Here is a 22,489-nt window from a genome sequence, read left to right on the forward strand (position 1 = left end):
ATATACTCATTTGAAGATATCTTCAAAGTAGTAAAAAACAACAGACAATAATAAGGAATTTCCTAGACAATATCTACCCCATGGACTTTTGATTATATCTTTTACAATCTTGCATGACTTTAAGAAAAACTAAACGTACACATAAATATATGCTAGTCTCTTTCAAAAGCTTACTTCAATATTTTTTATTTATCTGTGATATATAGTACTTATTGCAAAGTGTAGCTTAACCCTTAACTGCTCTGGTAGAATATGTTTCCAAACTTTATTGCTAATACACTTCACGAACAACACTTGGTCATTGTTAACACAAGTTGCAAAGTGACACACGAAACAAAGTGACTTAACTGAAGATTAGTGGGACTCTAAAAAAGCTATCTATCAATAGATAAGAATACTACAAACAAATATAAATACACATTAAACCTGAGGTTTTTCAGGACCCCATAAAACCAGATAACGATTAATATCTAGGGTTCCTCTTACCAAAGAGCTACTATATACAAATAACTCCTCATCTTATTTACCACATTCATTATTCTTAAACCCATCACCAACCATTTTGTCTGCTCCAATAGTTTTGCCATCAGGAACTGCCATTAATCCAAAAGTGACTCAGATCGGGAGCAACAGTGCGCCCATTGACATTTATCATACTCGGCGCAGCGAATGATCAACGACAGTGTCCCAGCGCAATCGAGAATTATAAATTTCCGTGGAATTATAAATCCCGCGTCCTCGGAGAGATATTTCAGCGTAGGCCAACTGAAACAGGAGGCCAGCTCGTACGGAAAACGATATCCTGTTGGAAGGATTTATACGGTGCGCGTCGATAGAGCGTACAGAGTCTTTGGTTCAGCCAAGCTTTTGATCCCCTCACGCGGGACGAAAAACGCCGCGGAAACGTAAGACGAGTATTGGAAACAGATGGAAACTGCGATCGGTGCGTTTGATAAATGATAGTCGACGCCGATGGAAACGTTTTCTCCCAGCCTGCTGGGAACGAAATAATCTCTGGTTGATATAGCAAGCGACGAGCTTACGCAGAGTATACGTAAGCAACATACAGAGATTTTATGAGCACATTTTTTGAGCTTTGTGCTTGTGTAAATGTATTGATTTATTAGAGAAAAAGGAAAGGGAAAATGGAAGAGATAGCGATGGGCTTATAACGAAAAAATGAGATACATGTGTAGCTATTTCCTGGAATTGATAATGCAAGCTTGAATACTTGGCCCATATTGTCATATTGAGAGGAATGAACTAAACTAAGTGAGTCTGAGACTTGAATTTTGTTACTAAATAATGCTTTCTGAATATTTAAATTTTCATATATTTCGATCTTCGAATTTCCAAATTCCCTATATTTTCAAACGTTTGAAATTTTGAAACTTCGAATTCTCGAAATTCCAAATACTCATCTGTTCAAATAATTGAATATTCAAATTTTCAAACCTTTGAATTTTCAAAATTGTAAAGATTTGCATATTTAAATCTTCACACTTTCAGACATCCCCATTTTTAAATATTCAAATTTTTACTATTCAAACATTAAAATTTTCAAATATCTCTAATTTTTCAATTTTCAAACCTTGATATATTCAAATATGTAAATTTTTTAATATCCTTCTACCTAAACATTGAAATATTAAATTTTCAGATATTTGTATGTGTATATCAGCGTTTAAATATTCTAATATTTCAATATTCAAGTTTTCAAACATTCTCATATTTAAATGCTCAAATATTAAAATAGGTATTCCAATACTTGAATGTTCAAATTTCCAAATATTCTCATATTTAAGAATTCAAACATTAAATTTTGAAATGTGTCAGTAATTATTCCAATATCTATATCTCCAATTGTTCAATTTTTCAAATACTCGAATAGAAACATTTTCAAATATTTAAGTAGCTATTCAATTTTATAATATTCCAATAATTTTCAATACAACTGCCCTACCTAAAGTATGTACAGTGAGAGATATATAAATAAGAAAACAATTTTGTCAATACATAATATTTTATTATAAAATTGCGGTAAAATTTCTCTCTTTTTTTAGACAAATTAAAAGTATACTTCATAAGCTCTATTATAGCATACAGTTTTGATAACAAATTCTCTTTGGCTCTTAGTAAGTAAATACGAAAGTTAAAGAAAGGATACTCTTGGAGAGAACCTAAATAGAGAAACACAGATTTGCTTATAAATAGTATTTTATTTTATAATATGAGTAATATATTTACTCTACACGTATAAATAATATGTCGTTGGACTACTTATCGTTTTTATTGTCTTCCCTATTTAATTGCTCGCTCAGAATGTTACCACTGATTCAATAAAAGCTCTACTGATTAATTATAAATAAAGAATGGAAGAATCTGTTAGTATTGTAGCTTAGAGTCTTAAAGTATGAGCAATCGATTATCAAAATGTGGAAAAGGTAATACAGTCAGAAACACAAAAGTACACTGTGTTATATGAATATTGACAAAAGTCTTTTCCTCTTTATATGCTCGCCATTACATTCACTACTGTGCATAAGTATTTGGACATGTCCATGTTATTGGAAATTCATAAAATACTTACACTTTTTTATTTATAAATACTAACTGCTATCACATATTATTCTCATCAGTATCTGTAAACCTTCTGAGATTGAGTCTGAGATGAGGTTTGTAGTCAAAACTGTCTTAGAATTTTACTTGGTGTATTTTACACACTGCAGTAATGTGAAAGTGTCCAGATTCGTATACACAGTAGTGTATATAATTACAAACGTACTGTTTCTTAATTAGTCTCCCATACATCCACAAAAAGCACAATCATAAGCAAGCCTTTCTCTAAAAATTTCCCACAGACCATCCTCCACTCGAAGCTTCGCTGCACTACTAAAAACACATTATAGAGCCGATTGAAAGCATTCGTGAGTCCCGTGTCCGACAGCGAGAGCACCGAAGAGGTCAAAGCAATGAACTGCGCAAAAATCAGCGGGCGATTTCCGTGGCCCCGAGTGGAGTGTCCCCTAGGGACTCTAACGAGGCAGAAGTCCAGCGAAGGAAACAGCTGCGAGGGCCGTGATCGAAGGAGCCTGTCGACCTCTTGGAATCTCTAATCGACCAAGAATCGAGCCCCACGAACTGGAACCCGATGAATCGGCTCGAAATCGCCTCTGCAAAGGGGTCGCAATTAAACGCAGACGTCGGGGCTGAATCCTTCGTTCGCGTGGACAATAATATTCGTTATCCGCGAGGAGACATTTCGCTCGGCGAGTCTCCCTCTTATCACGAGTTATCGCGAGCAGCAGAAGTTTCGAGCCTTTGCCAGACAACGCGAGACGGTTCTCCCTCGCGATGAAAACGAGCCCCTTGGCGCGCGACACGCTCGAAGAATACGCGATTGTCATGGGAATCCACTGTGCAAGCGATCGAGGATTCGCTGGGTCTCCTCGCGAGTCGAGTCGAGCGGATTGGCCGCGAGAGCGTCAGAGCGAAACGTCTCGAGGCTGATGTCGCGATCGATGTGGCGATAGTGTCGGATAGTGTGGAGCTGGGGAATTTTCTTTTTCTTTTTTTTTTCGTCGCGACCGAGCCCGAAGACTGAAGCAAGATGAGGGATAAATTTGCATTCAGCGTAAGTAGCCCAGTGGTATTGGATTCTGTGTTTATTTCGGGAACCAAACGTGTCATCGATGCCGCCTGATCGATACGCTCGTGAGTGGCGAGCGGAAACCTGTTCTGAGGGTATGATAGGGTGATGGAATGAATTCTGTCCGTGAGGGTATAGTAATGAGTGGGTTATGAGGATTCAATGGATTTTGAATGACGTTGGGTGTCAGCTTGTGGTGATTTGGGATGTCTGAGGGAAAATTGGAGGTTTAGATTTTCGTTTGTTGATCTAAATTAATGTTAGTTGACTTCTGTTAAGTTTCTGGAAGCTTTGTTGCGTGTTAGGAGAATATACTTTTATCACTAGACTGCGGATCTTTATGTATTTATGGGAAATTTTATTTCAGCATTTAAAAAACTACGGGATCCATATTATATGCAAAAATATACAAAATGTACGGAGATAAATAGAGTTTATGATGATTGGAAGGTGAAATAAATCCTTAATTAAATACTATTTTTTTAATTGTGTTTATTCAGATCTTCATAAAGATACTTAATGAAATGGAATCCATATCTGGTCCTCAGAGCCAAAGTGTATCAAGCCAGATTAAACACAGGTGTACCTAATACACTTTCGCTCTGGAACCGAGATACAAAAATTTGTTATACCTTCCAAATATTATAACGTAGACTAAATTTCCAATCATTTTTACATTCTTGCATATTTTGTGCATTCTGTATTTTCGTATATATTTAAAGTTTCCATAAATGTATAAAAACCTGCAGTCTACTCATCACTTATTAGTAACTCTTGAGATTAAGCTTCTACAGGATTCAATTTTGAAAGAAAAGTTAGCAAAAATTTGTAAAACCTTATTTAGAAAATTTGTTACTTAATTTACATGTAGGTATAAAGGATTACGAATTTTTTAATTTTTTAATTATTAGATGATATTCTAATACTTCAAATATTAAATTTGGATGTGCATGAATTGGATTCAGGAGAGGATCGTCCTTAATTCTTACTGTTTAACAGAATGAAGCAGAGAAATAGCATAGAAAAGTAGAACTGAATTATGCAATAAATAATCTCTATATTATCTAATTTTTAAAATATGAAAAAAGGCAAAGAATAAGTATAATAATGCCTAATTAATGATTAGTACTGTTAAGATAGTGTACCTCAAACTATTGTTTTCGATTTTCAAAAGATTTAAAATTTCAATAGCAGTATTTTTAACCAAACAAGCTACGAGGTGAACATTAATAAAATAAATATTTAATAACATGTGAACATTATTAATAATATAATAACATAAAGTGAACATTAATGTCTCCTTAAAAGAGAAATTTTAAAAATATGTAATCATAAGTTAAAAAATTCATAAATGTGAAAATATAATACTAACATAGGAATATAGAAGCCCGTAGCACGTGCGGGCATTAGCTGATAGCCAAGCTACATGAATACATATCGCGTATGAATTTTGAACTTGAGAGATCTTTAATATTTTCACTTAAAAAAATAGTCACTATCTAATATTCAAACTTTCTGTCAATAATATATAAATAATAACTTTAAATACTAATATTATCCAAGAAAAATTGACGTCCTTTTATAAAAAATAAAAATAAAAATAAACATAAGAATAATAGTAATAGTAAAAATAATAATAAAAATAGAAGAAATTTCACGTTAGTTACGAGTACTCGTTAATAGTAATTGCTTAAATAATTATTATCACTACTTATTAGAGTAAAATGTCAAGTTAACTGCGGTGGCGTCATCATAATAATGTAAATTTACAGTCGGGGGTGCCGGACATGCACGAGACGCTGTCCAGTTTTCCGGAGCAGTTCGGAGATGGACCGAGGAAACCGGAAATAAAGGCGGAAGTGCCAAAGGAGTCGGACAGGGCGACGGATAACCTGAAGTGCGGCTGGTTCTTGTTCAGGCCCTTGTATCTGCAGAGATTCAGGACAGCGAAGTGGGCACTTTTCTGGCTATGTTGGACTGGTGCAATACAAGGTATGCAGTTCTTATATTCCAGTTTCATTCAGTATCAATCGATCATTGTATGAAAACATTACATTGATCGAAAAATATTGTTGAATCTTGCAAATTGACCCTTTATTGACGATCTGAGGGTTTTAAGATACAGGCTTTGTGGCCCTCTAGACGTATTATGTGGACATTAAAAAGAAACTAAAATAAAAGAACTAACATTTACGAGTGAAAATTATTAGATGATATTTTAGAGATATTGAAAAGTAACACAGAATTTTTATTGATTTTTAAAAGCCTAGACTAGAACATCAAACGAATATTTGTTGGACACAAACGATCTAGACTGTTGAAAGTTTTAGCAGAGAAATGAGTGTTGAAAATACATTAAGTATTGTCTCCTATCAGAGTTGGATACTGACACGGGGCAAGGTTTAATATTACATAGTAGGTACTATTGTGAGATCAAAAATTGTCAGTTCAAACAACACAAAGGCAAAAAGAATAAGATAAATGTCCCATCTAGACAATACTTGTATTTAATTTTAATCTTAAATTCTAATATACCTAATAAAAACCAAAAGATAGTATCATAAAAGAGTATATTCAGCTACTGGGACACAATCCAAGTATCTAAAGATGCATTTCTAGGCTCTCCACTTACTGACACATTAAAAACCTTAAGTGTCCAGGTATTGGGATATTCACCTTACTCAATTCGCTACGAGTCTAAAGCAGTAGACATGACCAATTCGATTAACAAGAGAATCACACAAGTACCATGCCTCTGTGTTTTCCCCCTCCGTCAATGAGACCCAACTAACATCTTGTCACGTCCCAACAGTACCTCAGCCCAGCAAATAACTAATATACCTAATAAAAACCAAAAGATAGTATCATAAAAGAGTATATTCAGCTACTGGGACACAATCCAAGTGTCTAAAGATGCATTTCTAGGCTCTCCACTTACTGACACATTAAAAACCTTAAGTGTCCAGGTATTGGGATATTCACCTTACTCAATTCGCTACGAGTCTAAAGTAGACATGACCAATTCGACTAATAAGAGAATCACACAAGTACCATGCCTCTGTGTTTTCCCCCTCCGTCAATGAGACCCAACTAACATCTTGTCACGTCCCAACAGTACCTCAGCCCAGCGAATAACTAATATACCTAATAAAAACCAAAAGATAGTATCATGAAAGAGTATATTCAGCTACTGGGACACAATCCAAGTGTCTAAAGATGCATTTCTAGGCTCTCCACTTACTGACACATTAAAAATCTTAAGTGTCCAGGTATTGGGATATTCACCTTACTCAATTCGCTACGAGTCTAAAGCAGTAGACATGACCAATTCGATTAACAAGAGAATCACACAAGTACCATGCCTCTGTGTTTTCCCCCTCCGTCAATGAGACCCAACTAACATCTTGTCACGTCCCAACAGTGTACCTCAGCCCAGCGAATAACTAATATACCTAATAAAAACCAAAAGATAGTATCATGAAAGAGTATATTCAGCTACTGGGACACAATCCAAGTGTCTAAAGATGCATTTCTAGGCTCTCCACTTACTGACACATTAAAAACCTTAAGTGTCCAGGTATTGGGATATTCACCTTACTCAATTCGCTACGAGTCTAAAGCAGTAGACATGACCAATTCGATTAACAAGAGAATCGCACAAGTACCATGCCTCTGTGTTTTCCCCCTCCGTCAATGAGACCCAACTAACATCTTGTCACGTCCCAACAGTACCTCAGCCCAGCAAATAACACACTCCCCACGCTCTCAGCCATCCCATATTTATTTTTCGACATAATCTCCGCACGCTGATTGACTCGATATCGGCCGTTTGGCGTTACTAATAGCCGTGCATTCGAATGCAATTTCGAAGCTTTCAGAGCAGAAGGGTACACGGGGGGCGGAGAGGGAGCGGGACGAAGGGGGTAGAGAGAACGGTGACTGACGATAACCGGAAATCGAGTTTTCCGGCCCGGTGGCAGGAGGCTGACGCACGTTGGAGGGGTAGCGTGGATGTCGAAAGGAAACCGATCGACGGTAGGGCGAACGCTGGGACACGAAGGTCGAGAAGGGGTTAGAGCGAAGGGAGGTCGAAGGATAGGGCAGACCCTGCCGATGTACTTAGTTTAAGCAAGTTCGCTCGTGCCCTCGTTCCTCGGTGCAAGGGCGCGACAAAAGAAATCGTTCTAGAGGTTCGTGCCTTCTCCGCGGCCAATGGGACTGGGCAAATTGCTGGACAATGGGGACAGCGATCGTCTGTGCGAGTCGGGAGCAAGTGTGCACGCGTGTGCACGTGTGACGCGGTGTGGGGGACCACCACGCCAATCGGAGGAACGGATTGTCCGCGGGCAGCCTCCGGTTTAATTAAAATTCTCCTATTAACGGTACAATGGGAAATGAAGGTGGTCAATTTTCCGGGTAGACAGCGACCGGATACAGCGTCACTTGAGCTGGCTCCTTGTGCCCGAGTGCATGTGCATTAGTGTGCATGCCTTCGTTCGGTGGATAACGCTGGAACTACCGAGGCTTACTTATGTTTACTTTTATGGGAGTGCTGGAAGTAGGAGTCTTTGGAAACATGTATAATTGAAGATTTTAATTGCTACAGGGTCGTAAATTACAGTGGGCTTATATTGAGACAGCTTCAAACTCACAAGTGTTTATTAAATCCTGAAATCCAGTGAAGATTTATCAAATCTGTGGTAGGTGACACGTTTGCGTACAGTTTTTGTGTACGGTCAGTTTTTTTAAATTGTGTGTAACTTGGGACATTGTTGATTCAAAATAAGTGTATTTTGTTAAGATTGTTTTCAGCTGTCGACAATAGTATTCTAACAATAAGTATAAAAATGAGTCCAATGTTGTTCCCTAGCCTAATGAATGAAGCTATCCCTTGACCCATCAGTTGGGTCATTGTTCTCCAGTATATTAACAACGCTGTTTAATGTGTCGCTAATTTTCATTATCTTTTAACAATTGCTGTTGGATGGTTTATGCTCATCTTGGAGTATGATTCTATGCAGATATCTCGATTTTTGTACAAATGTGGCTTAAGTCCTTATTCCTTCAAAAGCTTTAATTCATGGGAACAATGGTCAATTATATATTCCTTTAATTTTATTTAACATTAACCGAGTAAAGATAGAAATTGATGTTCATAAGGAGTAATCCTATCGGTTATTTTTTACCCCTCTGCTAGTTCTAATTTTAAGCAAAGTGAGAAGACCATTGGCAAAGACATTGACAGAAATACTGACAGAGTTATTGACAGGATCACTGGCAGTAGATGGTAGCTTGGAACTCGCGCAGGCATTAAATTTGACAATTCTTTTTTTAGGTGGGATTAGGTTACTAGTCTCTATGAATATGCTATTAAGACTTCATATGCGAGCGACGGAATATTCCATGTTTACTTTTATATACGACGCTTATCTCGGGCAACGGGAAATTCCATTTTTACTTTGTCTACTTCATAACATCGCTACAAATAGCCCGTGGCACGTAGGTTAAGATATGCAAAATACCCTGCACATGAGATGTTAAAGTGATTTGCTTATTAATATGTTAATTAATCAATTCTGAGCCGTTAATTCTGTCTGCTTAAAGTTGATATTGAATTTTAAAACTCTTCATATTTTTAGGGAATTATTGAAATTAAATAAATTAGTGTTTCATAATATTATAATAAAATTAAAAGAAAAATTATGAAATGGTTTTCAAAGTTTGTATCGGTTAAAGAAGAGAACAAATCCAAAATTAGCTATTTCCAAATAATCTCAAAACTACATCTAGACCTTAGAGCCAAAGTCTATCAACACTTGCGAGTTTTCTTCGACCCAGAAACTAAAATTTTCTCACCTAATTCTTTCCTAATAAATATTTTTAATGTAAAATTGAAAAAATGGTTTGTTTCAGAATATTACAATGTATACCTCAGTTAATTATTCAAAAATGAAAAAGTTAAATCAGCATTTCTCCATAAATATTAGTATAGGAAGACGAGGGTCTAAAAAGACTCCTTCCACTGATCGTCCTGCGAATGTTAACTGCCACAAAAAACAAATGGACTTGTTGTGTTCCGTTAACTCAATATTTTTATTACAAACGAAACATACAACAATATTATTACAAAACGAAAAACATACACTTGACAACGTTCAATAGATATTTGTATATATGTCCTAGACAATTTAATGAACTGTTGCTCACGAATAGTAGTAAAAGTCTAACTCTCGAAACCAGCATTCGATAGATATATATGTATATATATGTATATATATATATATATATATATGTTCGGAAGTTTTAAGAGTGGGGTTGTTTTGGATGTAATAGATTATCAAGGGATGAGACACTGAGGATAAGGTTTGAAAATGGATAAGGAATGAGTAACTGAGGACAGGGTTCACGGATGACTCATGAAAAGGACTCATGAAGGAAAGAATTTGAGTACATATTGATTATTAGTTTAGCTTTGCAGGAGATATACGATAGAGATAGAGGAAAATTCAGAGTTGACATACAACAGATTCAATACACTCTAGCTCTCGGATCCAAACATCCAAAAATGTGATTTTAAGACTCGTACGATCCTCCAACTCCCCAATTCAATTTTTCAATCAATTCATAATCCAAGTCCCAAATTTCAAAATCCTTTCAGCTGTCTGAGTCATGTTCTCCACCAGCCATATTTGCCTAATCAAAACGGACGTCAAAAACACGTATAACATAAAAATCACTCGTCAGTCGACGCATGAATCGATTCAATCCTGCACAGTGGCGACAAAGGTTCCGTTGATAAGTGACGCTTGTGTTTACATACATAAACAACCGAGCAAATGTCCCATTCAGAAGCGATTAGCGTGTGCGTCCGTGAGAAAGAAGTGTTTAATGGATTTACGTTCGATGGAACGGTTTCTTGAAGGGTGAGCGGATACCGCTAGGGGGAACGTAATTGAATTAGTTTACCCTTCTGATTCATTTACACGCGGATTTGCTTTGGCGGGGCACATCGAGGATACGCTCTGCGAGAGTCCCTCGATCATTAGCCGATATTCGTGTCTCGAAAAAGAGGATGGATGAATGGAGAGCGAGGCTCTGCCGTCGATTGAACGTTTTTCTCTGGACATTTCTCTCGCTGGGGATCGATGGTAATCGAGATAGCGTCGGTCATATGTCTTTGAGTAGATTTATTCGACGGTTCTACTCGTCGGTTCGATTCCACGGGCGGAATTAAAAACGGCAGATGCTGGATGTGAGCTTCTGCAAGTGAATCGGTTGATCTGTTTTAGGACGAGTGACAATAGCGAGGATTTGTTTTGTGTTACGGTAGTATGAGTTGAGCTGGGTAATAGTGATTGAAATATTTGCACGAACTTTTGGTTAACTGTGTTAAAATTGGTCACTACGAAATAATAATTTCTGTCTTTATTTAGATATAATTTATTTGTCACTTTTGTGTTTATTGACATATTTTCTAAAATACTTCTTTCATTTACAAATTTGTTTTATGTGGGTTGGGATTATTATTGGCTGAGATGAAAGTATATAGTTCAAGACGAAGTAAAAAATTCAAAATCTGAAGTTTCAAATTGAAATAAAATTATACATAAAATATGAGGTGTAGAATATTTGAGACACTATTTAGAAATGCAGATCAAATAAAGTGGGCTTTCATTTTAATTTTATTGGATGATATTTCAAGATGAAGTAACTTTATTATTTATTCAATTATTTAATAATGCATCTATAAGGTGAACTAAAGCTGATGGCTGAAAAATGGTAATAATCCATGAAAAAAATTACAAAAAGCCTGAAATTGTTTTATTACGAGAAAATTGATTCCCTTTTTGAAAGAATTGAGTTCGAAATTTGATTGAGAACCTATGCACTAAGGTACAGTTTTGGTCAAAGTAACACTCACAGTCTGACCATAGACTGAATCTACTAGAAACTCTCCTTGTATCTCAAGATCAATATTCCCAAACATGAAGTCCATATAAAAAAATTTTATTCCATACTTTCGACATATTTTTTCACGTAGAATCACCACTGTGCAATATTTCAGTGTCTACTATAAAACCTGAATGAGAAAATCTGAAAGAAAAAATTCTCCGCAGGTAGAATTACAAATGAGAGACGAGAACAAATTCGTTCAACTTATATTTCCTTAGAGAAATCAAGATGATATTTTCTCAGATGATTCAAATTCTAAAATTGTGTAATTTTAAGTGAAGCAATATTTTAAATGAAATAGTACAAGGAATAGAATATTCTAGTTACTACATCATATATTAAAATTTAAATCAAATAAACTGGAGTCTCATTTAATTTCATTTAGATATATATTTCATCAAAGATGTATTCCGACATATTTCTTCGTTTCAAGCTAAGATATTGATAGAAGTAGGTCATACTGTCAGTTACTGTAAACTGCAATCAAACATTATGAATATAATTATTGTTCCATATCACAGCTGCAATATCACTGTGACTTTTTCCATCATTATCTCGCTGAGTGTCTCAGAAAACATCGTCTAAGATTTTCATGCACAACTAGAAAATTATTGCAGAAGAAAATCATTTAGGGTACATTCGACAAAATTGCGTGTTCTTTTTTCAGGAATGGTGGTGAACGGTTTCGTGAACGTGGTTATCACCACGATAGAAAGGAGATTCGGTTTGAGGTCCTCGCAGACTGGTCTGATAGCAGGGGGATATGACATAGCTAGCTTCCTCCTTCTTGTTCCAGTAAGCTACCTAGGTGGACGCTCGAAAGCATCGAAACCAAGGTGCAACATATGCTCATGCATAAGTCTCTGTCCTGAATATTAATCCTTTGCAGTCGAGGTCATTTTCGTTTGAGACACTCTGCTGCTTGAAGTTATGCAGATACCAGAACTATTGGAAATAGTAAAATTTGATTACTTAATAAGCTGAAGGCTGCAAGGCACGATAGAGTCGTATTTTTAAATTTATGTCCTAATTGAATTTCAGAGAAGAGAGTTTATATTTTTCTTTTTGAATAAGAATCTAATAATACGGGAGCCCATCAGGCGAAATTGAACTACGCAAATGCGCGGTTATAGGTGCACTTTTCCGTTCTATTTCAGAAATTGGAGTCTTAACACTGAAACAATAAAGATATTCCCATAATTTGGATATTTGGATAGTAGAAAATTCTAATATTACAAAATTGTGATATTTTAATACTAACTACGAGATATTTCTAATTTTGAATACTTTTAAAACTCGAAATTTTCAATGCTGAAACGTTAAAATATTTGAAATTTTAAATATTGGAATATCGATTTGAAAAGTGGGTCGTGTACCAATTTATATATTTTCATTTTTGATAGTTTAAAACTTCGAGAACTGAAGTATTAAAATATTTCAGTATTCGAAAATGTGAAAAATCTTGACATCAACAAATTTTCCAATTTAAACATTGGAACATTGGTAATTTAGAAGTTCATGCTAAGAGTGAAATTACTTTAACAATTTTTGTTCCCTTTAGAATCCTTAGACGAAAGACACTAAGAAGTTAATAAAATTTGTTGTACAGGTACATAGGCATAGGAGTTCTAGTCTTAGGTATAGGAAGTCTACTATTCGCTTCTCCCCATTACCTTGCTGGACCCTACAGAGGTGGCCAGCAGTCGGAGAACATATGCCAGAGGGTGACGAACACGTCGACTCGTTCGGTAAGGAATAAAAATACTCCCTTACTATCAATCTAAAATTAACTAAGGATTCAACTATCATATTTAATGTAATTGAAGTGATCCCTATCCTCATTTAATTAGCCTTCTCTGGGTCACAGAGCATTTGTAGAATGTTAAATGAAAGTAGTGTCTTACTTTCGAGATGCTGAAATAGTAATTTTGATTGCTTAGTCGATGGTATCGAGTTTCTGTCAACGCTAGATGTAGCGGTGACTATTTTCAGATGAATACTAAACGGAGTTGCTCTTTATCACATATTTAATCAGTTTTCTAGTATGTTTCATGGACACATAATGGATGAACTAATTTATAATCGATATATCAATTCTAAATATTAATAACTTGATTATGTAAAAAATATAGTTCTTACAGAGAGATCGAAATTACACAATGTAGTTAACTTTTTAAATTTAGAAAATTCTCAATCTTTATATTGTTGAAAAATTGTTGAAAGTTGGAAAGTAGAATCTAAAACGTAAAAAACTTGATCAGCTTTAAAAATTGTAGCATCTAGAATTTTTTTATCTTTACAGTAGAATTATACAGATTGTTCGATACGAGCCAGAAATTTTTAATGATTCTGCATGATAAAATAAAATCGAAATGAAGAACGGGGATATTGCATTGAAAACAAAGTTTCCAAATTATAAATCGTTATAAATAGACCTAAAGTACTTAAATATGCCTGACCTGACGTATTCTACCGATTGATTCTACCTGACACTGCTGCGTCAAGCTGTTCCACGCCTGCAGTAGAATAAGTCTCAAGTCAGACACTTTCCACACGATTTTTGGCTCTTCTTTAATAATTAATAACTCTAAAATCAAGCTTCAAACGCAAGTTTGTCACCCCTGATTTTCTTCTTATTTTGGTATGTAATACCAGCTCATAATATTTCTGATATTATTGAACAACCCATATAATCATTAACTAAGAAATTTACTTGATCAATTAAATCAAATGGTTTCGTTAACTTCACTTTGCTAAAAGTTGGTACAAACAAGTACTTAAAATATAATCTATATATCTGAAAACTTGATAAAATACGAATAATTAATTAACTTACAAGGAAACATCCCGAAATGTAAAACTTGGCAGGTTTATAAATTAGCTAAAAGTGTTAGACACCTATTATATTTTATCTGCTAGTGTCCATGTTATAGGGGTGAAAACCACCCCTAAAGTTGGGGATGGAAAACATATTTTGCTTATATCTCAGAATTTATTCGACAGAGACGAAAAGTGAAAATTGAGCGATTACGTGTTTTTTTAAGAGAACGAATCAACCTATCTAAACAGTTTTTGAAAGTATCCATTTGTTTAAAAAATATATTGAAAAATGACATATTTTTGTTTATTATTAATCGATATTTGTTACTGTCTCTTATTTTCACAACCATAATCTGTGAATGTACTTACGTCACACGAATTCATAACAACTCATTAATTAAGACAACTAGGATTGGCTAACTTCCATATCGTCTTTCTTCTCATTCGTTTCTGATTACTATATCCTTTTGCATTAAAAGAAAAAGCATATGTGCTGTGTTCGTTACAGTTTCAGAATGTAATTAAATAGCTGCCAGATGCTAATTAAATTACTCCCAATTTGCTTATGTATGTTGGCCATTCAGGTATCCTGCAATGGATCCACGGGCCAAACAGACCAGGAACCCTACAGTGGGCTGTACTTAACTATCTTTCTCATGGCTCAACTTCTGCACGGTGCAGGCTCTGCGCCTTTTTATACCCTCGGCGTTACGTATCTTGATGAGAACGTGTCGAAAAAGATGTCTTCTGTGTACGTAGGTAAGCAACTACAAAAACGTCTGCAATTACCTTTATGTAACCATTCATTTATCGACAGTAATGTGTTTGTAATAACAATTTATTACTGTACACTTTTCTTAATTTCTTGTTAATTACTGTGAAGGAAGGCAACAAATAGCTTTTTCAATTTCACATTAATTATGAAGGAAGTCAACAGGAAATATATGTAAATAATCAGGTTAACACCTGGTGTGACATTTATAAATAGATTTCCATTCTTCCACACATTCGTGCTAAAAACAGTATAAAAAGAAAGAAGGAAATATTGAAATGAATTATGCAATGTTTTAGGGCTTCTTGATTCAAAATTTGAATTTTGATGATTAAATTTCTTTGACTTTATCTTTCTAATTATAAGTAAAAAAAAATTGAATCTTTAGCATTTATTATTATCATTATTATATTCTAATATAAGAGGAATTTGTACGATTTTACAACACAAAAAAATGCAGATTGACGAAATTTAGATGCATTTTTGCTGTTCAGGAATCTTTTATACAATGGCCATAATTGGACCTGCACTGGGCTACGTGATCGGAGGTGAATTGCTGAAGCTCTACACGGATTTCCTCACCGTGGATCCCTCAGAGTAAGTTTCAACAGTTTATCCATGTTTTTAAAAATATTATGAAGGTGATTTCATGGAATGTCGATCAACCGAGCTCGAGTTATCAGTTACTGTCGCGGAAACTTTTCCCCTAGCAAAGCGTGCTCTAGCGACACGTCATCTCGAACTATAATTAATAGAGACTGGGCATTAAATTACGAGTTGAAATTTCCCTTGATGCAAATAACGCGTAATTTATCCTTTAGAAACTCACGAAAATGCCGGCTTTAAATCGAGTTAGGACCCTAATAAAATTACGAACAATGTATATATAGTATAATTAAATAGAAAAATAGCAGGTGTTCGAAATACTTTAAATATTTTCCTGTGGAGTAGAATTTACAATTAAAAATAGATTTCATAAAAAATAATTTTATTATCTACATTTTTTTAGAAGTAAGAATATTAGAATTAGTCTTCTAAATAAAATTATAATAGTTTAAACATTTATTTCATTGCCTTTCGGTCTTTGAAAGGGAGTTACATAAAAACATAAAGAATATATTATAGAATGTATTAAACGTCTAAATAAAGCTATAGGATATAGAATATTCTAAATCTAAATATTTTTAAATATTTATGTTTCCAAAACTTATGGATCTGTTGTCATATCTTCTCATAGAAAGTATTTAAAGATACGATAATTTAAAAAAATGTAAGCTAGAATTTTCTGCTTCTAGAAGAAAAGCAGATAGACAATTCGGCTTCAGTAAAATTATTTAAAACTACAATTAAATATAGTTAAATTCATGGTTGAGATAATTGTTTTTAGAGCGTAAAGAATATCTTTAAAATTTTGAAGGACTTTTAGAAGAAATTTCGATAGCATAAAATTAATTCAACAATGTACAGGCGACAAAATAACAAATAACTTATAGTGCAAAATCGAACTAATTTTAATATAAAATACGCAGGATGTAGGACAAGTGCCAGAAATTTTAAGAGGTGATTCTATATTCTAAAATAAGGTGAAATTGTGTTTCAGGCTGTTTTAGAATTATTAATTGTTGAGAAAATGAATAAAAATCGCGTGGAATGTGTCTGACTATAGACTTATTCTACTGACTTTGCTGTGCCAGATCTAGACTAGTGCACGCAGGCCAAAGTCAGACACAGAAAACTCAGTAGAATAAGTTTAGCATCAGACACAGAAAAATTAGTAGAATAAGTCTCGAATTAGATACAGAAAAAACAGTAAAATAAGTCGCAAATTACATATAGGACAGGCAATAAAATAAACCGCGACTCTGATACAGAAACAGTCAATAAAAATCCCGTGTCAGATATAAAAGAATCAGTAGAATAATCTTCAAGTCAGACACAAAAAATTCGATAGAATAAGTCTCCAGTCAGACGCAAGAAAATTAGTAGAATAATTCTCGAACTTCCTACAAAAAACCACTAGAATAACTTGCAAGTCACATACAGAGGAATCAGTAAAAAAACCCTCGAGTCAGATACAGAAAAACCAATAAAATAAGTCCCATATCAAACACCTTTTTACAACGATTAATTCTTGATTTTCATCTCATTTTTAAATGTAGAATCATCCCTTAAAAACTCTGACACCTGTTGTCACTCACCCTACACATTCTAAAATAGTAAAAAAAGTACTAATAACTATCAATAGTTACTGTTCTTTAACAAACAATTCATAGAACCCTTAATCAACCACCAACAAAAATGTCCCTCACATAAACAAAGTTCTATGAGCACTAAACCCCTACCATTAACGCTGCCTTCATACTGGAACCTGCAACGCAATATCGCCAACCTGCTCTATGTCCCACCTTGACATTTTTATCTGTTACATTAACGTATTCCAGAAGCATCAAGTGTACAGCGTCGCGCGGTGGCTGTACCCGAATATTTGCATACCGCCGAATGTCAGTTATTCTCCGTCGGTGCACACGCGTTGCACGTTGCACTTGTCCCTCGTATATATTCGCAGGCACGTATGCACGGTCGCGTATTGTCGGACAGATCGGCGCAAACAGCCGATAAATCCCAGCGAGAATTTAATAAAGTTGCCGGTGACGGGCTGCTAAACGGTTCCCCATCGCAGTCGCGGCGGGGAAAAAGCGGGAAATGCGTTTAGCGCCGCAACGAGAGGCGACAAATTCTGATGGCGCGCGCCCATTACGCGTCATCACCCATCGGCATCCGACGACTATGAACTCTTTACGACGAGACGTGCGTAATGAACTGAAGAACTGGCTTTACTGGCTTTGTTCTGGAACGACGAAACTTGTGTTTTAATAGTGAGAAGAATAGGAATATTTATTTGTATCCGTGGGATAGAGTCTTTGGTACAATGTGTATATTGGTAGATACAAAGAGAGTAGTTTTGCAGATTAGTGATTTTTTATAATTCTGCTACTCGAATTCAATTTTTATTTCGAATGTTTTGTTTTTTTGCTAAAGAATATCAATAGGGGTAGTTCGAAAACGTGATACGCGTAATGAACTGAAGAACTGGTTTCACTGGCTTTACTGGCTTTGTTCTGTAACGACAGAACTTGTGTTTTATTAGTAAGAAGAAGAAGAAGAATATTTATTTATATCTATGGGATAGAGTCTTTGGTACAATGTGTACATTGGTAGACACATAGAGGGTAGTTTTGTAGGTTAGTGACTTTTTCCAATTTTGCTACTCGAATTCAATTTTTATTTCGAAAGTTTTGTTCTTTTGCTAAAAAATATCAATCGTGGTAGTTCGAAAACGTGATATGCGTAATGAACTACAGAACTGGCTTTACTGGCTTTGTTCGGCAACGACGAAACTTGTGTTTTAATAGTGAGAAGAATAGGAATATTTATTTGTATCCATGGGATAGAGTCTTTGGTACAATGTGTACATTGGTAGATATAAAGAGGGTAGTTTTGCAGGTTAGTGACTTTTTCCAATTTTGCTACTCAAATTCAATTTTTATTTCGGAAGTTTTGTTCTTTTGCTAAAAAATATCAATAGGGGTAGTTCGAAAACGTGATACGCGTAATGAACTGAAGAACTGGTTTTACTGGTTTTACTGACTTTGTTCTGTAACGACGAAACTTGTGTTTTAATAGTGAGAAGAATAGGAATATTTATTTATATCCATGGGATAGAGTTCTTTGTACAATGTGTACATTAGTAGATACAAAGAGGGTAGTTTTGCAGGTTAGTGACTTTTTCCAATTTTGATACTCGAATTCAGTTTTTATTTCGAATGTTTTGTGTTTTTGCTAAAAAGTATCAATGGGGGTAGTTCGAAAACGTGATACACGTAATGAACTGAAGAACTGGTTTTTTTGGCTTTACTGGCTTTGTTCCATAACGACGAAACTCGTGTTTTAATAGTAAGAAGAAGAAGAAGAGTATTTATTTCTATGCATGGGATAGAGTCTTTGGTACAATGTGTACATTGGTAGATATAAAGAGGGTAGTTTTACAGATTAGTGATTTTTTATAATTCTGCTACTCGAATTCAATTTTTATTTCGAAAATTTTATTTTACCACTAAAACAAGAAATCAAACAGGATAGGTCGAAAAATTAATATACTTTTTTTTTATTTTTATTTTTATATGGGGATTTAGGGTCGCTTCAACTACTTGGTTATTAGCGACCACAGTTGGTGAATCTATACTTTGTGGGAAAGGTTTAGTTTGTGTATGAGTTCAATTATTATTTTCCTAAGATTCTGTACGTTCTTGAATATTTCTTTGGTTTGGTTTAGGATTTGTAGTTGTTCTCTCGTGTCTTTTGTATTTTGACAGTCTGTTAAGATGTGTTTGGTGGTTAGTCTTTATTAGCATAGTTCACAGATTGGCGGAGGAGATTTGTTTAGAATAAAGTCCTGGGCTATTTTCGTGTGTCCCATGATTAGTCTATTGATTATTATTTCCTCTTTTCTGCTCAATTTAGTTCTGTCCTGTTTAATATAGAAGTCGTTTGTAAAATTAATATACTTTTCTTTATATTTTATTCAAGAACGTCAAAAACTTTTCCACTAAATGATTACACAGTGTATCCCATCTAGCTTAAGTATCTTAAATGCAGAGTAGAAATAAAAAATACTGTAAGTGCTAGTAAGAAAGTTCTGAGGAATACGATTTATTAATACAAACCTTCATATAAACACCCTACACACACTTCATGAAAAACAATCAATATATTTTAAATGGCACTTACAGCCTTTCTTATTTTCTGTTTCAAACGAAAATGTCCTCATTGTAAATTCCAACAGATTCCCAAAATCCTCGCAAGGATTGTTCCAAATAGAACACCCCATAGACCTTCTCTTCTTAAGCATGCACAGCACATCCCTTCACGAATTTCGTGTGGCACTGGTGCGCGGGGAATTCGAACTTTATTCCCGCGTCTTCCCCGTAAATCCACGTCGCGAGATCCTCGAATTAATCGCGAAACCGAGCCACTGGGTGAGAAATGCTTGAATAAAAATTTCCTCGAAACGACCGCTGGAAAGGGGATTTTCATGGCTGGTCGGGATCTTGTTTTAAACGCCTTTACGAATAACGCCCAGGTGAAATCGAGTTAACGGCGCGCAGAGGCGACGGGTGTTGCACAAAGTATCGGATTTTTATGATCTATTTTTGCCGTTTCACGGCCTCGAAAGGACGCCGTGAGAGGAGGAGGGGCGTCGCTACAGGGATGGAAAAAACTTGTTAGACGTTATCACGCGCTCGCGACGCTTAATTACCGGGCTTCTTGTCCCTGAGACGATAATGAGGAAACTGATTCCGACATTCTTCTTCCTTTTATCTCCCCCTGGCTGCCTGTGATACTTGTTAATCTGTCTCTTGGTCAATCCCCGACGCTTTTCCCGGGGAAAATTCAATTTTCTGATGAAGATTAATTGAGATTCCAGAATTCGAGGGAGATTCGGTGAATTCACCGACGTGAGACGAGTTTAGTGGTTGGACTGAAGTTAGTGAAGTGCTTTGGGTACTTGCGGAGGGAAGTTATGGTAAACAGGATAAGTAAAGTGTGATGAAAATTTTGTAATATCGTGTTTGTTGGAACGAGAGGATAAAATTCTTCATAAAGTGGACGAAATTGTGACAGTATTTGAGAGAATCATTATATTTTTAACGTAGGTACATGCTCGAACTCTTTGGAATACCTATAGGATTTTAAGAAAAAAAAGATTCTAGTTGCAGAGATCTGTCTCTATTTCCCAATAATAATGCCTTAAAATTAACATACCTATATCTCAAACTAATAATCAGAGAATTCTATAATTTTGAAAACACATTCAGGGGCAGAAATAGAGGAAAATAGTCTCAATCCACTTTGTTGTATCTCTAATGGTTTAACTTTTACAGAGCTTTAAAAATCCAAGATCCATTTCCTACAAACATTTCTGTATCATGTATATCTATAGCCACTTCATACATATATCACCGAGTGATTTGTATCTTAAAAAGCTTAAAGCTGAGGTGTTCATTTTATTCGTCCACTGACCCATAAAGGGTGATGGAAATATTCTCAAAGACCCAAGAAATCTGTCTCCACAAAATGTCTCAAACTTCGAAGCTCCAAGTATCAAAGGATCCAATAAAATGTCCACTTCTATCCGTATTCTCACGACCAGTACTAGAACCTCTTGCCAGGACATCCAGCAAAATCTTCCAAGTATCTTCGTCACGAGGCGTCTGCCCCGTTGAAAATATCCCGAAGGACCATTAGAGCGTATAATGGGCCGCGATTAATAGTGCATGTAACCCCCGTGGATGCGACATATACAGGGCCCGCCCCTCCCCCATGGGGAAAATGTCAAGCGGTGTACCAATGTTTGACGATGACGCCGATGTTACCCTTCAAAACTGTCACTTCATCCCCCGACACTTAGAGCACAATCAAGTTCCATTTGTCCACTCGTCTCCCCCTAGAGCAGCCCCAGTCCTTTTGTTGAGTCACTCCGATAGGATGCACGTGAGAATCGAATTAATCGTTGGTCGCGCGCTATCCCACCCCTTTGTCTCCCTTTCTACGTTTTCCTTCTTCTTTTTTTTCGTTCTTCTCGCCTCTCAGAGACGCGTGTACAGTGAATATCCAGCGGTAAATCGAGCTGTCGGCTGGAGTAAAGTATTTCGAGCATCCATTCTATCCTCGGGAATCTTTAAAACGACGGAATATCGATTCCCGACAGTGTTTATTCCAATGTTCGCGTGCTGACTTTTTTGTCGTTCGCTCCTGCGGACATTGTACAGCTGTGTATTTGCATACGACCAGAGAAAAAGACGGGTTCCTGGGGTCCACTGCGCGCAGCGGGATAATGAAAGGAGACAGTGTTTTATTAGACAATATGGGGTGCGTTCTTTTCTCGATTTAACTGCTTCTGATGGTTTGTCTTTTCTTTGTGTCTTTGAGTGTATGTTGATAGTGTGATTTGGGAGATTGAAGCTTGGTGAGGTGTTTTTGAAAGAATTTTTTGTGATTTTGTTGTTATTATTTTCGTTATTTTTTATCAGGAGAATGTAATGTTGTAGCGATTTTCTGGTCATTAGATATGGAGGTTTTGTGTTTGAGAATATACAGAATGGTTCAAGTTGTTTTTAGCATTTTCAAGTTGAATAACTTTGTCTCTATTATTTATGTCCGTAATTATAAAAATGGTTTAGGTTAAAAATAAAGTATTTTATGTTGCAGCGATCAACATCAGATTAACAGAATAA

The 22,489-nt window shown here is 35.6% G+C and overlaps 1 protein-coding gene across 2 annotated transcripts in view; it reads left to right on the forward strand.

The window, feature by feature from the left end:
* Positions 1 to 22,489, forward strand: part of Oatp26f (Organic anion transporting polypeptide 26F) — a 70,072-nt gene that overhangs the window by 32,085 nt on the left and 15,498 nt on the right. Inside the window, exons 2-8 of one of the 2 annotated variants that reach the window (XM_076390907.1) lie at positions 579 to 1,272; positions 2,862 to 3,634; positions 5,422 to 5,641; positions 12,270 to 12,438; positions 13,212 to 13,350; positions 15,007 to 15,181; positions 15,689 to 15,791. In XM_076390907.1, coding sequence (XP_076247022.1) covers positions 3,611 to 3,634; positions 5,422 to 5,641; positions 12,270 to 12,438; positions 13,212 to 13,350; positions 15,007 to 15,181; positions 15,689 to 15,791 — 830 coding nt within the window. In that variant the 5' untranslated portion in view covers positions 579 to 1,272; positions 2,862 to 3,610. The remainder of the gene's footprint in view (positions 1 to 578; positions 1,273 to 2,861; positions 3,635 to 5,421; positions 5,642 to 12,269; positions 12,439 to 13,211; positions 13,351 to 15,006; positions 15,182 to 15,688; positions 15,792 to 22,489) is intronic. The other variant, XM_076390906.1, reaches the window with a different exon arrangement.

Source organism: Calliopsis andreniformis, unplaced genomic scaffold, assembly GCF_051401765.1.
Source record: "Calliopsis andreniformis isolate RMS-2024a unplaced genomic scaffold, iyCalAndr_principal scaffold0022, whole genome shotgun sequence".
Classification (NCBI taxonomy): Eukaryota; Metazoa; Arthropoda; class Insecta; order Hymenoptera; family Andrenidae; genus Calliopsis; species Calliopsis andreniformis.